Source organism: Takifugu flavidus, chromosome 16 (assembly GCF_003711565.1).
Source record: "Takifugu flavidus isolate HTHZ2018 chromosome 16, ASM371156v2, whole genome shotgun sequence".
NCBI lineage: Eukaryota > Metazoa > Chordata > Actinopteri > Tetraodontiformes > Tetraodontidae > Takifugu > Takifugu flavidus.
The window spans coordinates 6,338,338-6,354,873 of NC_079535.1; the positions used below are offsets into that span (position 1 = coordinate 6,338,338).

The 16,536-nt window shown below is 46.6% G+C and overlaps 1 protein-coding gene across 5 annotated transcripts in view; it reads left to right on the forward strand.

Annotated features, from left to right (window-relative positions):
* pacrg (PARK2 co-regulated) overlaps positions 1-16,536 on the forward strand; it is a 94,244-nt gene that overhangs the window by 46,236 nt on the left and 31,472 nt on the right. For 3 of the 5 annotated variants that reach the window (XM_057011729.1, XM_057011728.1, XM_057011731.1), the window contains exons 3-5: positions 9,377-9,548; positions 12,989-13,138; positions 15,391-15,479. In XM_057011729.1, coding sequence (XP_056867709.1) covers positions 9,377-9,548; positions 12,989-13,138; positions 15,391-15,479 — 411 coding nt within the window. The remainder of the gene's footprint in view (positions 1-9,376; positions 9,549-12,988; positions 13,139-15,390; positions 15,480-16,536) is intronic. The other 2 variants (XM_057011732.1, XM_057011730.1) reach the window with 1 other exon arrangement.

Sequence of the window (16,536 nt, forward strand, 5' to 3'; positions counted from 1 at the left end):
TCTAATATAGTTAATGGTAAGACAGCTATCACAGCCTCTTGAGGAAAATGCAGCATTAGCTAAAAATGTCTGTGTGAACCCGTGCATTAATATACCTATGTGCTGCCAGGTCTTTGTTCCAATAACCCAGAAATTTTGAAGTATTTAAATTTTAAACCCACATAAAGTAGTCTACATGGCCCCTGCTGCATTCGCCTTTTAATAATGGATGAGGTGGAACAGATAAGCATTTGTAATGGGAACTGGGCTGAAGACGGGCTATTCCAGACAGGAACCTCCGCTGACCCCGATCAGCAGTGGAATTATGCAGGAATGGACAAAAACAGTTGAATGGTGTGGTGCATGAGGAGCCTCTGCCGTTTAGTGCTTTACATTCAACAATAATAGCATTAGACCATATCTGCAACAGTTTATTTCATGATTAGAATAGTGACATAAAAAAGCCCAGAGACTTGTTGAGACAGAAACACTGTTCATCTTTACCAATTTTTGTCACGAAGGAATTGTGAGAACTTTGGGTAGTTAACAGCATTAGAGTGGTGGCTGTGATGCTGCATGTCTCCCTGGTCTGCAGCCATTTAATGGGCCTTTTTAAATAGGAGGCTACATGCTTTTGCAGCTCTGCTTCATTCCATATATTTAACAGATTCTCTCTCCATGATCCACCTCTGCGGATGGTGCTGATTATGGTTAATTATGTTGATGAATGGCAACGCTGAGGGTGCTCCATCAGCATTTCATAATCTTTTCTCTCTCTCCTCTTTATCATAACAAAGCTCAGATGGTGCTGTCCATGAAGCTCCGATGCATATATGAAGTGAGCTCTGAATTAGACAGGATTCTCAAGAGCGGAGATCTTTCAGGAACCCACTAAGAGGAGAGCATTCTTAATTGTAAGATGCCATTTAGGTATTGGTTATTTAGTTCTTGATATATGGATTCTGCTCCCAGCTCAATATACTGTGAAGACTCTCGGTCCAAAATCTATCACAATTACAGACTGGCAGAGCCCATTTCAATGTCAAATGGGTTCATTTTTGTACAGGGGGAGGAAGTTGCGATGCCTTCTCCATCTTAATTTACGTCACAATTTCTGCTTTAATATTTTATAGATGATTCTGGGGTTTTGTCATGATTGTCATTGTGTGTGTCACACATCAAGCAAAGCACCAAACCTGAGCGCACCTTTAGAAAATGGATCTCATATAGAATCACCTCCAAATAAAGCCACTCCTCTTCTGAACCATAAGGAGGCTATTAATTCACCTGTACAGCTTATTATATCTTTGAAAAAGTTATATTTCCTTTGTGTTTGTGACTAAACCCTTCAGGGGTGTTTATTTAGGAGTAAATTGCATGCAGCAGGTCCTCCAGTGACATTGCTCTGCAGTCAGGATTACGCCCCGTCTCCATCCCGCCTCTCGTCTAATTGGCTTAGATGAATATCTAAAGAGCCAAAGCTGGGTTTAAGCCATGCAATTAGTAGAGTGCTGTTATTGAATTTATGTGAGCGCCACAGAGTGTGTGTCACGCGCAGCCTGTAAATCACACCCCATACGTGTTGCATACTTTACATGCTGTAAAATGTTTATTTATAGAAAGCGGGGAAGAGGGAGTCAGTTTAAGAAAATCGCTTGAAATTCAATATGCTGTGCAATTATGGTGTGTAATAGCCTGTAAAATCCTAATATCTATTCAGCCACTTGGAAAGGCACAAGAAATGGCTTGACCACTTAGCCCACTTTCTCTGGCCTCTTCCTGGCTATGACAGACGACCCTGTCTGGAGAGCAGAAAGGAGTAATACACGCCATATTTCATTCAAAATGCCTCTCTCTGGATCCCCACTCTTTGGGTTTCAGAGGCACTTCAGCCTTCCCTGATTTCTCCTGAGCCACGCCGGTGATTACCACCAGTGCATCAGCAGAGATAATAAAGCACAGCCTGCCGGACGCAGATGTTTTTCACTTGTTTTCTAAATGCTTCGCATTATTTACTAGTCAAAAATGAATTTGGAATCCACGCAATATGTTCAGGAAGTCTAAAAAACTGTTGCGGCATAAGTGATTATTCCATCTAAACAAGTGAGCTTTGATTTAATGGAATGTCTCCTGGTTATAATGTAAATAGGTCAGCTACTGCAGACGTGCACATTCAAATTTAGACATTAAGTTCGAAAAGGAGGAGACCGAAAGGAGAACGCGTGTTTTTGTTGTTATTATTTGCTGCACACGGTATTAATGCAGAAAATTAATTCTGCCTAAAAGTATACACAGAATTTGAATTCGAATAGACCTTCAGCCGCTCCACTTTCTTGTGTGCAGGGATATCAGAAAATAGTGGCAAAGAAGTTGCAGTGACTTGATTAATGTTCAGAACTCAAGTCTGCTTCTCTTCAGTGAGGCTCGTAGCTACGGTGTCCTGCAAAAACACTCGAGAAGGATGGAGAGACAAAATGGATTAATTACTCTGAAGAGGTAGATATTCAAAACGGAAGGAGGCAGAGGGTCGCCCGGGGGCCACGCTCCTGTGTTTGCTTGCATCAAATGCAAAAAGGATAAAGTGGCAGCACTTCATCCCGTAGCTGCTCACCTTTTCATCGGTTGCTGCCAGTAAAAGGTCCACACCGGATGAAACCCCCCCCCCCCCAAAAAAAAAACGACCTGAGCATACAACAATAGAGATTTATGTCTGCAGGGTGACCGACAGACACCAGGCCACCACGTAACAACAGAATTTAATCTGCCGCGCTCACGCTGTCCCATCACCAGAAGTATCCCCTTCTGTGACCCTTGACCCACCCCGGTGTAACTCTGAGCTCATAGTGTGGAAAGGACTGTTCCATCCGGGCTTAGAGCTCAAACTGCACCATCATTTTCCCAACGTGTCATCACCCTGAAGGGTCATGCGAGCGCCTGCTACCTCAGCCGCTGGTGGTGGGTGCATGTGGGTGTGTTTCACCTCAAATCCTTTTAGTCTCCCCGTTACATTTACACCCTTTTTGTGCTGTTTTGGTGCTGTTTGTTTCCAGCAGGAGGACTCGGATATGACTGGGGCTACAGCATGCGCCGTGGTGCGTTCATATGATTAACAAATGATCAGAGCCAGACTCCGAAGCAGGAATCCTGCAGAAGTAGTCACAGTTCTGAACAGGGGAGCGCTCCGATTCACGCGGCACTACATTTCCAGCAACATTTCAAAAGCTCGCTTTCATCCCACTCATAAGGCCCCGCTTGTCGAGCACATTAGTCAGCCTCCCTGAAACAATCCTTTCCTTTTAGATTCCCTCAAAGTCCTCTCAAAGGCCTCCAGTGAAAGAGTTGAACCATGGGACCGAAGATGCTATCATCAATGTGAAGAAACGGCAGAACTCTGCCTGCAGATGGATGATGGGGCCGTCTGTGTAAGTGGGCCTCCTGGTGAATAAAGCTTCATTCTTTTTAGCCATTATCTCATCCGACCCGTCATTTGGACAGCTGCCACTCAAACAGTCGATCCCCATTGATCACCAAAGCTTTTCCCTCAGATGAGAGGGACCCAACCCTGGATGCACATAAGCATCAGTCTGCCCAGCAAACACTCATCTCTTCATTTCTCCCACTCAGGTTAAAATGGAGCGCCACGGTCTTAGCTTTCTCTCACAGTTAGCTTTCTCCTTTAAGGATGACAGATTGATCTCCTTGTTAGGATCAAAAGGATATTTCTTCAAAAGAATATTTCTACCACTTTCTTCCCATTGTCAGGTGTTTTAATTCATTCTACTGAACCACTACCACTACCTCTACTGATCCATGGTGCATCTGCCACTTATTGCAGCGTCACACTCTCTTTATTAGTTTTCCGTGTACGCTTTCTGATCCAGCTCTGGCGTCTCCGTCCTCTTGGCAGCAGTTGGCTTTATCCGTGTACAATCACATCATTCCAGCAGGGAAAAAAAGAAAAACAGCTGATCATCCTCTGATTTATCGTCACCTTTGTGGCAGCATCGCCTGGAAACCCGTCAGATCTGTGGGTGATCCAGGAAAAACAGCTCTGCTGCAGCCATGTCTGGATGAACCAGACCTCTGGTTACCTTGAGTCTCCTCTCCAGGCTACATTGGAAGGAGACTCTAAACACATCCTTTAAGACCTTTAAATAAACCCTGCTGGTCACAGCTCTGCAGTTTTGTGTCCAGTGCATCTCCGTGAGTCCAAACTTAACATCTGCCGTCCAGAGAACGTGGGCTTTCCACTGGCAAGCAGGTCCCGTTGGGCAGCGGGCCAAGCTTTGACAGGCGTCCTGCCTCTGCTGCTCGCTGCTGAGAGTACACAGCGGATTGCTACTGATGCTGCAGATCCTGTGTGCCTCTCCACGGCTTAGGGAGGGGATTACTGACTCAGCACATTTGGCACCAGCATTCGCAGCTGGATTCATTTGTTGAATTTGTTATGTTGAAAATAGTTTTTTACTTAGTCACTGGTGCTGCTCCCGATGTTTTGGCCGGAACAAGGTACCACAGGGATGTTCATTAAACAAATGCTCTTCATGTTCTTCAGGGCTAGTTTCCCTCCCGTGTTGCATTTTATTGAGTTTGAGTTTGCAGATTGCAATAACTCAAACCAAGTAATCCAAATCCTCTTCAGACCGATAACTCTAAACGGAGGACACTTGAATCTCCGGGGAAACCCATGCAAAACTGTACAGAGATAAGGCTCAAGCCTGGAATTGAACCTGAAACCTAGAGAGATATTATTAACTAAGGTTGAACTAAATGTGGGAAAAAGGGAAATGAGGGAAAATGAGTGTTGCATACTTTACATGCTGTAAAAAGGGAAATGAGGGAAAATGAGTGTTGCATACTTTACATGCTGTAAAAAGGGAAATGAGGCGTTCCAGCATAGCTAATGGAAACAAATGTGCCTATGTGTGCAGTCAATATCTGATCTTTGTTTTCTTATTCTATTGATCCACGTGCATAAGTGATGGCACAGTCTGCTAAAACCACCCTGTTATGAGAACCAACATTTGTCACGGTCCCTATTGTTTCGGTGCGTTGTTGTTGGTAAAATCAATGCATCGCGTGCTCGGTGTAAACAAGCATGTTTGAGAGACATTTTTAGCAGTGTAACACAGTCATCCGGGGCCCGTATGATGACAGATACATGCCTGTGCGTTCACATAAACACGCATATACACAAATACTCCTCATAGTTTCCGTTTCCGTCGCAAACAGCCAGTGATGGATTGGGCCATTCCATTTTAAACAGGGAGAAAACACATGCCCCAGGGACCCGTGTGTGTGGAAGTACTTTGAAGTGTCCACATTTAATTCTTCGGTATGATAAATGAGAGGAGAGCAGTGGTTGTAGCCTGTGAGGAAAAAGTGCTCGCTCAACGAGGGAAGTAGCAACAAATGTAGCGATGGCTGATAAGCCGAATCTGTCTCTCGCTCCCGCTTGCTGCGCTGCTCCCTGCGAGCCCCCATAGACAGATAACCAATGCTTTCTATCAATCAAAGCCATCAATGGCTGGCTACAGATTAGAGACAGATTTTGGGGCTGATTGGAGGGGAAATGCTGATTACACCTCCCTCTCTCCGACTTGATTAGGCTCTGCCTGCGTGTTGTCAAGCTCGGCTGCTCAGCTGTAATCACTGAGAGCTAAGAGCAGGGGCCGTACAGACAAGACAAAGATGCAATCAGACCATTAACCGGCAAACTGTGACTTTTGCGACCACGGCCGGGGCGCGTGAATGTCCAGAATGACACAGAATCTTTGCTAACGGCACGTGAATATAAGGCAAAGTTCATTTGGATAGTGTTTCTGTCTTCTTCCTTCCCTCCTTTTCTCATTTACTCACCATTCTGGCCTACTTCCATCACAGGGAGCAGCGTCTTTGCTTTATTTAGCTTCTTCACCTTTAGAAGTGGAGCAGGCTTCAGACAGCTTCTCCCCTGCCCCTCAACGTCTCCTCCTCTTGGACCCGCTCCACACCAGACTAGACTCAGGAACCTGCTGCAGAAAAAAGGAAAGGAGCAAATCAGGTTGATTGTGTTTGACTGTTTGACCATAATTTGACCATTTGGAACTGCCCATAAACACATTGGATTTCACTACCGTTGCCAGCATAACAAGCTCCTGAATGAAAATGTCCCCTCTTTTTAAACGGGAAGAGAAAATGCACTTTCTCAATTTTCTTAATAGCAACACCAACAAAAGCAGTGCGTTTGCTATTGTCACCAGTTTAATTATTCTGGCTCTTTTGTTGCTCAAAATATAACATTTGGGACTCTTGGCAATACATTTCTCTTTATCTTTGTGCGTGTGTGTGTGTGTTTGTGTGTGTTTTCACAAAAACTGATAACACTTTCTGACCTTCTTTTGAACTATCTTTGACGCCACAGAAATCCCATCCAGCTTGTGTTTGCTATCACCTCCCGTGACTCCGTGCACGTTACTGGTATTGCCTTGAATTAAGCATACTTGCATGCTTGTTAGATGGAAACAGCTGTCAAGTGAGATAACGGGAGTAACTCGAGCCCCATTCATTTGCCGGTTCCGGTCTTCTTTCTCCGAGAAAGAATGAATATTATTTTCTTTCTATGGATCTGGTGTTTCCTTTAGCAGTAAGTGTACAGAGTTGCACAGTACAGGAGTTAAATTTGGGGCAGGCTTGGATAAATAAATGAATAGTATGAGCAGGGAACTGCTATTGATGACAAGGTCAAGATGTTTGGAAAGTTATGTTAGTTTTCCTGTAGCAGGGAAAAGCTAATGCTAATGCCAGTTTTGTCTTGACTGGTTCTCCATTTTGATATTCTTTTGCACACTTCCTTGTGCTTGTTGGGCCACGCTGACTGTAATGAATGACTCACTGTTCCCCTCTCCAAGCCGAACCGACAGCCGCTCATCTGCCAGCTCGTTCCATGCTCGTGGTAACAGAAACCAGGTCAACTCATTACCACAATATCAATTAAAATAGCATCATTGTCAAACAGATGGCGAGCTGCCTGGTGATTTATGAGCCGCGCTTTTTGTGAGATGCCAAAGGTTAGAATCACAAATGGTCGGGTCACGGTATATTTTCAGCCCATCTATTCTGTTTTCATTGCCTTTAAATAAGCTGCTGTATCTTTGGATGGAATGTTTAGTGTCGGAGGTGGTCCAGCTCTGTAGGAGATAGTAGGGCTGCAGCTAAAGGCCACTTGTCCTCAGTCCCACCCGCACACCTAAACCTACAGTCGGTCACGTCCAGTAGTGTGTATTTAATGCGACAGCCTGCAGTTTCCGCTCCTGCTGGTCTCCTGAGTGTCACGGGTGGGGGGGGGGAGTTGCTGATACTGTTGTTTAATGACCAGAGGCTCTCCCCAGACTTGTTCCTGGTCTTGTCTGCTTCTGTGCGTCTGCTATCGCGGCGCTGACCAGAGTAGACGTGCGGCTCTGTGTCCCAAGGCTAATTGCTGCAACTTGGCTGATAGTCTTTCTTAGCTCCACTCGCATTGACTCCCCGGACTCCGGGGGGAATTCCCACAGGCACCCAAAGACAAACAAACCTGGGCGGAGAATCGATAACGGATGCAAGACTTACCGCTCAGCCCAGCTGCTGATTAAGATTCCACGGGATTGTGTTTTTGAGAATATGTGTGTCTGTGTGTGTGTGTGTGTGTGTGTGTGTGTGTGTGTGTGTGTGTGTGTGTGTGTGTCTACACTCCATAATAGCTTGAAGTATTGGTTGGTATTGCGAGTTTACGTTTACATTTTTTATTGAGTGATTTCATGTATTCCTTAGGCTTTTAATTTTACTGTCCTGTCAATTTAAAGGAACTTTAAGTCTTTGAGAATAACATTATATCCATTTTGGAGGATCCAAATTTAATTGTGAAGATGGAAACGTCTTGTATTAAAGTAGATTTGTCTCTCCATCTCTCCGATGAAAGAAGTGCAGAACATTCTATTGAATTTGTGCATTTTATTGCCCGGCACTGGCTAGCATCGACCTCACACCCTTTCGTTTCCGCCCATGTGACTGCATGTTTGCGTTCGCTCTCCTCCCTCGCCGCGCCTGACTCACAACGACGATCTTGACCGAGCAGGAGAAAAGGTCAAGGTTGGCCGACGAATTGCCTCAAAGCGATCAGCCTTGTCTCTCTGTGTTAACAGTGGGAGCGTTCTCTCCCTGGCCCCCTCTCTCCATCTCGCTGTCATTTCCCCTCTCTTTGTGTGCGGCCGCTCTGAGACACGTTCATCAAGAAGGATGGGATGTAAGCGGCGAGGGCAGCCAGCGCTTGTCTGTCTCGCTTTGAAGGTTCTGCTTGCCGGTGACTTGAAAGCACCAAACATCAGCGCCCGGGTGACATTTTAGCACGGACCATTGTGGACCAGCAACGGGGGGAGGGTCTGTGAGGGCATGCGTGCCCTCTATATGTGATTGTTTATGGACGTAGAGTGAGGCCGTCCTTAGGGCTTCAGCTGTCCTCAAGGACAAGCTGCTTGCTTGGAGCTGCTTTCCAAAGGGATCACCTTTCATAAGATGACGAACAGGATCGCCTATTCGACCTCTCATCCTTTGTTCAACAATAGTGCCACAGGGAGGCTCCCCCACGACCGGTGGCCCTTTTATAAACACATAAAAATAGACACCCTTGTTCAAACAAACGTTATGAAAAATAGGCAGCAGGAAATGTAAATACTCGAGTAAAGTACAAGTACCTTCAGAGCGGACTCAAATGTAGCCACACGGCACTGAGCTGACATGTAAAATGTGATATGATTGTCTGAACACAGAAGGCTCAAGGACAGCCTGCGGCCCCATGTGATGGAGTGGCTTTCCTCTGATGGCTCCACAGACATGAAAGGCTTCACTTTAATTTGTCACACAGCGGCTCACGCTCAGCCAAGGAAACATCAAAGCCTGCTATTGACCTACAGCCGGACGCACGGCTCCATCTCCCTCCCCAATTACACGTGCGCGCGCCTGCGCCGATCTCTGGTAACAGGTGTTAACACGTGTGTCCGTACCAGAGCGCAGGCACCGGTATCCTGTTCTCCTGACCAGCTGTCCTCGGCCATTGTGTGGGCAAAGCATGCGCATGTGAGAAGGTGCTGACTGGAGGGGTTATTAATGGAGGCCACAAGCTCAAAGTCAAGGACAAAACAACGAACACTTAAATCTCAGCAATCGTTTGAATTATTTGCAGAACTTTTCTATGTTTGTAGGCGTAAAACCAGCGCCAGCGTCAAAACGTTGTCCCTGTTAGCTAGCGCTTCCCTCAGTGGCTGCTCACTCTATCAAACGCCCTTGTGTGAAGGTCGACCTGCTCCCTCACTGTGTCGGCCCCTCTGGATTAAAGGTGCTCTTTTTGCCATATTTTAAAGTGAATGTACATTTCTGTCCTCAGGTGGAGATCGACAAGCTAGACTACCATCACTTCCTGCCCTTGTTCTTCGACGGCCTAAGCGAGACCACTCATCCGTACGCGGTGCTCGCCCGCCAGGGGGTCCATGACATGCTGGAGCACGGAGGGCCCAGGATCCTGCCTGTTATCCCCCAGCTCATCATGCCCATCAAGAGTAAGTGTCTTCCTCTCAGGCTTTACAACCCACACACACCACAACCCTTCCCCCAGGAGGCCCTACGTCTCCTAATGTCAGTTCACCTTCACCGTGTTTTTCTGCCCCTGAAAGGATCATCCAATTATCTCAAGGCTACTTAATTAAGTTTGTGGATTTAAAATGTATGTAAGTCATTTTCTCTGAATTCTGCTTGCGTGTTTAGTCACTGGGACGGACATCATCACAGCATTTTCACAGCACTTTAGAGTTTGAAGAGCGTCCGTCTCATTTTCTTGCAGGCAGTTTGTAGAGATACTATTAATATATCAATGATTGACAGGTTTTCCTCATTTAATGTGTATTTCTATCCTCAATCAACTCAATGTTTGCTTGCTGTTTCATTATTTACTGTTTTGAAAAGTAAATTCTTAATTTGCAGCCCTCAAAAACTACAGCTAAAAAGCTAGAAAATTGTCTCCCTGTTATTAAAAGACACAGGTGCATTTGAAAGCAGCAAAAATACGCTAGGAGGGCAAATTTAGAGGGCCAATAAAAAGAATTTACCAAGAGGTGACAATTGCAGAAATAATAACGTCCTATAAAAATAAACAGCCCCAGAAATAAACTCACCTGTCCTACATACTTGCTCTGTCACACTCTACCCTCACCAGGCGAGTGGGCCTGCCACAGGTCCTAATATGGCCTTGGTGTCGCACTGTTCCTATTATTACTTTAACCTTCAGGCCAAAGTGTCCTTGTTTTCCTGATTGCCAGAAGAAGCGTCTCTGGAAGTACCTGCTAATCTGCCACACGCAGCCTGGTGACATGCTACATTTAACTGTGTCAGCGTCTCCTTACCTTCACCGCGATGACACGGACTCACGTGCACGCACGTGCTCGTGCCATTTGGCGGAGAGAGAGGTGGTGGGAAAGGGCATGGCTCAGGCCAAAGGGTGGGGGTTCAAAAATAGTCGCCAGTGAATCGGGCAGCCACATTTTACAGCATCTCAGTGCACGTTCAGTGTGCAGAGAGCTTTTGTTGGGAAATATCAGCCCCCCCCCCCGTCTCTCCCTCTGTTTCCCTCACACTCTCTTTTGTTTGCTAGTGCTGCCAAGTGGAGTGTCAGTTTCAAAGCGGGAGCCTTTAAGTGGCGCCTGGTGAGCCTGGGATAGTGTTCATGTCATGGGCAGTTGGCTGGCGGTGTGCATGTGAATCTGGAGTTTGCTTGCTGTTTGTGTGTGGGTGTTGGATGTCTGGGCAGGCACGTGCCGGAACGGCCAACACCTGGCAGGGCTGCGGGAGAATCAGGGACTCAGGGAGTTGTGCCATTTCACTCTTAACTACTTACCTTTTAATTCTCTTAGCCATAATTAAAGCATTGATTTAGTGGCACGAGTGCTGTGTAATGTTTGTCTCTTAAGTGCACGGATTGCTAAATTCATATCTGAAATTGGTGAACTAATTGGACGAAATAACCCTGCTACTCACTGACACTGAGGCCACTTGCTTAAAAATCCAAAGCTTTCAGCAGTTTTGGTCATTTTCCTGGAAGGAAATCAAAGGTGATGGTTCTGCTCCTCATGAAAATACATACTTGCACTGATAATGGAATTTTAAATGGCCTGCTTCTTATTAACTTCCTGCTTTATTAAAAACCAGGCCTGTTTTGCTATCCACAAGGCAGAGCCGCCAGCGCATATCTCTATTGGAGATTAATTATTTTTATATGTTGCAGAGGGGAAAGGAAGCGATTGTGAGGGAGAGAAAGTCTGCCTTCTGAAATGGCAAGGTATATATTTTCCCTCCTCTGATGTTAATACATCTTCAATGTGGCTGGCAGCCTCTTATCTGCAAAGCGACTGAGTCATGTCAGGCCCCGCTGCATTCTGATGACGGCTGCGGGTCACCCAGCGAGAATACACAATAAGGAAGGTCCCGGCTGACATAACCTTGAAGGTCCTCTAACAAGCAGGATGAAAAATAATCAACAACAACAACAACAAGCAAACAAGGGAATAAAAAAAACACTTCTATGTGATGAGTTATCTTCAGCCTTTAACAGTGAACGTGCAGGATGAAGGCGATGGCACATAAAACACTGATTTACCTGTGCAGGTGTCACAGTGACTTTAAGGGAAATGTCACTGTGACTGTATCATCGAGGCTTTCATTCCTTCCTTAAATCAGGAGGAGGATTCAGCGTCATGCCTGCGTTGAGCTTGGGTTGATTTGTTCAGCTCAACACATGTGAGACGTTCATTGTATGGAACACACAGTCCAGTGTGTTGTGGTGGCCCCCACATTACCTGACACAGAACAACAGGTTGATGCCAAACACAGGCGTCCCCCCCCATGTCATGTGACACTTCAGAGGAAATGGAAGACAAGGTCATCATTGTTTCACTTTCTTGCTGAATATGAAACAGGTCTGCACGGATTATTCCCTTATTCAGATTTGTCCCAACACAGGTTTCATACCAGCGTTAATACATCAGACCCTCCACTTCTCTCTCCTTGTTCTAATTTTTTTTCCCCATTTTTTTTTTTTTTTTTTAGTAAGGCAAGACTAGCAATGAATAATTGAACAGTCCAGCAATCCAAATGTCACAGCAGGGAAAAAAGTGTTTGCTCTGCTGGTAATTAGAATTTCATTGTTTGTTATGTAGGTTTGAAATTCTTCTCTGGGCGGCAGCGCATATCTCAGCGCATGTCTGGGGAAGCAGTGACGGATGACACGGAGAGATGGCAATAAAGGACAATACATTTCCTGATTGAGCATCATCACCACCGGGGCTGTCTCTCACCCACTCTCGCTCCCTCACACACACACACACACAGAGGCATTTCCCAGCAAACTGGCTCTCGAAAGGTCACCAAAGTGGAGGCGTCCCACGCACACCATGCATTCGGTTGCACAAATGCACTCCGACGAGGGTGTAAAAAACATTAGCCTCTTGTTTTTATGACCCTTCCACATTGTGCAGCTTCCTACGTGTTCCTCTGTTGCAGCGGTGACTGCCGCCAGGGCTCGTAACCGCGCTGACATTAGGTCGCAGCGCTCACGTGTGCGACTGTTGTGTGACCCAGCAGCTCAGGATTCGCGTATGAGCTGTTGTTCACACATGGCGCTGCAGTCTGCTGCTCTGAGCGCCGTGGGGATGATAATCCTCCCTCGCTGCTCTTTTTCTCATCATCGGCGTGCTCATTTTGATGCCATCACCCAGTCGGAAAGTGTGGCGCCTTCACTGACTGCATCATCAATATGAAACCACACAATTCTGGTGGTTGATCCAATAAAGAATAAAGAAGATTGTTTTGGAAATCACTGAATTAATAACTCCATGGATTCACTCACGTTTGCTCGTGTTGCTCATTCATCTTTGACAGTTGTGTTCATTTATTTATCAAACGCTCACTTTACAGCTTTCGATGACCTTCCCTGACCTTTACCTTCCAGACGCCCTGAACACCAGAAACCGTCAGGTGATCTGCTCCACCCTGAAGGTCCTGCAGCACCTGGTGACGTCTGCCGACATGGTGGGAGAGGCGCTGGTGCCGTACTACAGGCAGATCCTCCCCATTTTCAACATCTTCAAGAACATGAACAGTGAGTCAGACAGAGGGTGTCAAGCGGCCCCCATTTTCCTTGTGGGTTTGCTCACTTTAGAAATCTCTCTGCTACCCTGCCAGCATTTCTAAACCGGTGAAAGGTCTTGTGAGGTATGCTGGCATCCAGCTCGGTACACCTGTCGCTGCGCCTTTCCCCCCCCCCCCCCCCCCCCCCCCCTTTCACTATATTTGACATTGGAGCTCTATTTTTTCCCGTCCCTGTCAGTCCGGCTGCACCGTGCAGGGCTGCTGATGAGACTCTGTCCTTGATCTCTTTGAACGCCTCCACCTGGGTGACACCAGGACCTGTGGAGATTGGCATCAGATAGGCAGGTCTCTTTGTGTGCTCGTGTGAAAGCACTTAGCGCGGCGTGACATGTTGAGCCCATCGAAGGCATTGGGTACACAGCTCAGCCTGCGGCCAGGAGGATGCAGAGAGTGACGCTGCAAATCAATCATTTAAACACAGGCTTTAACGGGAGGAAACACAAGGCTTGAGTCTCTTAATCAATATCCAATTTGAATCTGTTGTCTCTGTAATACGCTTACATTATCTTTTACTGTTTGCTGAGGTCTAACAAAGGAGGAGAACGCCGAGAGAGGTGGAGGAAAAAGACAAAGGACGGAAAAGAAAAGCCCGCCTTATTAGCGCGTGGCTGTATGCAAATCTCCTCCCTAAATTAGCTGTCAAATCAATCCCCAAGACCATTTTGAGGTGCGAGTTTCCACCAGCGCGCAGCCTCGGCCTCCAAGAGCGGTTTTATCTCTGCCTGGGGGCGACCGTGCCGGCTCGTCTGCCTACCTGCCGTCTTCTGCGTCCTCTGGCGGGCATTGATTATACCTGAGCCAACCTCGCACCTGGCAGACGTCCCCGCTATTGACCTGTCCCGGGGAGACCAGTGTGAGCTAGAGAGGTGTCCACTCCGCACCCAAGCAAGAGGAGCCATTGCCTTTCTAATGTTTGCTTGCATTTAACGGTTTATATCGTAAACTCTGAAGTCGGCTGGTCATTATCGCTCATTCTCTCTGTCAATGCAGTGGGTAGAACTTAAGACAGAACAAATATTTTTCATACTGGTACAAAAAAACCAGTGTAAGTCTCTGTTCTGTCTGTGTGTTTCACAATATTTTCCCTCTCGCTCTCTGTGTTCCTTTGTCCCCCATCTGTTTTATGTTGCTTGTTTCAATCAATATCAAAGCTTTGGTTGAAGCCATTCCATTATCTAATATCTCTTATATACACATCCAGCTCCGGCCCACGCTGGTTCAGCTCTCACTCAAGCAGAGCCAGAGCACCGCCTGGAGCAGACAGAACATTGTATTCATACGCTGGAAGACACAGGGGACTGTCTTGCATTGAATGGTAACATCTCCCTCTGGCTCTCCCACGCTGTAACCCATTGCGCTTACGTGGCATTCCTCTTATCTCCCCAGCCACAACCGGACCACTGTCCAGTCTGTGCGTGTGTGTAGAGACTTGTGTGCCTTTGGTGTGAATGGATCAGTTGTGTCCCGTTTGCAGCTGTTGACTTCAGTGTGAAATCAGCCTCCAGTTTGTGCCTCTTCCTCTCTATATTGACCATTGTTGGTTTGTTCCAGCCTTGGCCACATGACGCCCGCCCCCCTCCCTGTGGATTCCGTATGATCAGTGCTCCACGCCCTGAGTCTGTCCTCTACTTTCCCAGTTGGTGCTGCCGTTCTTGAGTATTGCTAAGATATCACACTCCGATCACGGGACGGATCCTCCAGGCTGCGTTCACTCACTTCCACAGCGTGGGTCCCAGTGAGACAGGGCCGTGACCCGTTGAAATGGGCCCCATCTCAGCCTTTTTTCAGGGTCAGAGCTTGTCATCTCTAAACTGGACCCTGGGGTGTCTGTTTTACTCAGACAGGGTTTCAGATCCTGGACCAAATGACTCATGCCATGCTGGAACCCGTGCTTCTGAAGATTGAACCCTTTTGTCAGCCTCTGTTCCCACCACTGACACAGCCATGCGTCATTTTGAAGTCCACAATAACGAGCAATCACCTAGCATCAACGTGCTTGACGTACCCCTTTGTCTCCTGAATCAGCTCTCTTTACTTTGTTTGCTTTGTGGCTCCTTGTGCACGAGCCGTGTACGCGTGTCCTCCAGCGTGATTTGCAGCGCTCTCTTGTTTGCTCGCCGTGATGAATCTCATCCCTAATGAAATGCAGCAACATTCCCCGTGAAGGAGAGACGCACTCCTGTAGCAAATCTCTCTTTCCAGCTCCAGAGGGAATCCTGCTCGATGGGAAGAAAGGAGATTTTTGGCGAGGAAGACAGCAGCTATCCCTGCACGGTTTTGTGAGATGGCAGGTAATCTGCGTGGACACTGTAGCTTCTATTTTTCTTAGTGAATTAGGCAACTCTTGACTGCAGGTTATATGGTTTTTATATTCTTCTGGAGATTTTACTCAGCTTGAATTGTAGCATTGATTTTTTTTTGCTTATCTGTATGATATAGGTCTTTAAACCCCTATTCATCACTGACAGACTCTCTCTTTCTCTTTCTCTTTCTCTTTCTCTTCTCTTTCTCTTTCTCTTTCTCTTTCTCTTTCTCTTTCTCTTTCTCTTTCACACACGCAGACACACACACACACACACACACACAGAAACAAGAACACTGTGGTCATCTGGTTCATTTGGTCTATTTATCTTCCTGTAAGAATGAGGCCTTCATCTCAGCAATGATAAGTTCTCCCCCACATACATTGTTGAGCCCACAGAAATGTACACGCACACACACACACACACACACACACCTATGCAGAGAGAGAGGGAGAGAAGTATAAGTTGTGATAGTGCCTCGCTATCTATCATTCCTGGTGAGCCGGTGAGCTTTTTGAGTTGGGCGAATTTGCTGCTGTGTTTCTTTGTCGGGCTTTGTCAGTACATCACTCTACACACACACACACACACACACACACACACACACACACACACACACAAACCCAACAGGAAGAGTGGGTTGACCCCATGACTCCTCTGCCAGGGACAGGGTGTAACAGGGAGGGCTCCAAGGACACTTCATCAACTGTGGATGTACATCATGACGTTCAAACACTGAAATATCAAACGGCCGCCGTGGACACACGCAGACACGCGCAGGCGAATCAGTTCCAAAGCTTGTTCTCCTGGAACTCATTTTATGTGACAGAAGGCCAAACGTATGCCGTTGTAGTCCACCACCTGTGCTAGTTTCTACAGCACAACATGATGCTTTTGTGTACTGCCAGAGAGCTGCGCTGTTGCCTATATGGTGTCCAAGTTTATTCCTGGGATATGCGCTTCTCAAACATTTGTTTTATTTAATTATGTTTTCTAGCTGCTCTTGTGAAAAATTAATTCACTCCATGTATGCATACATACACGG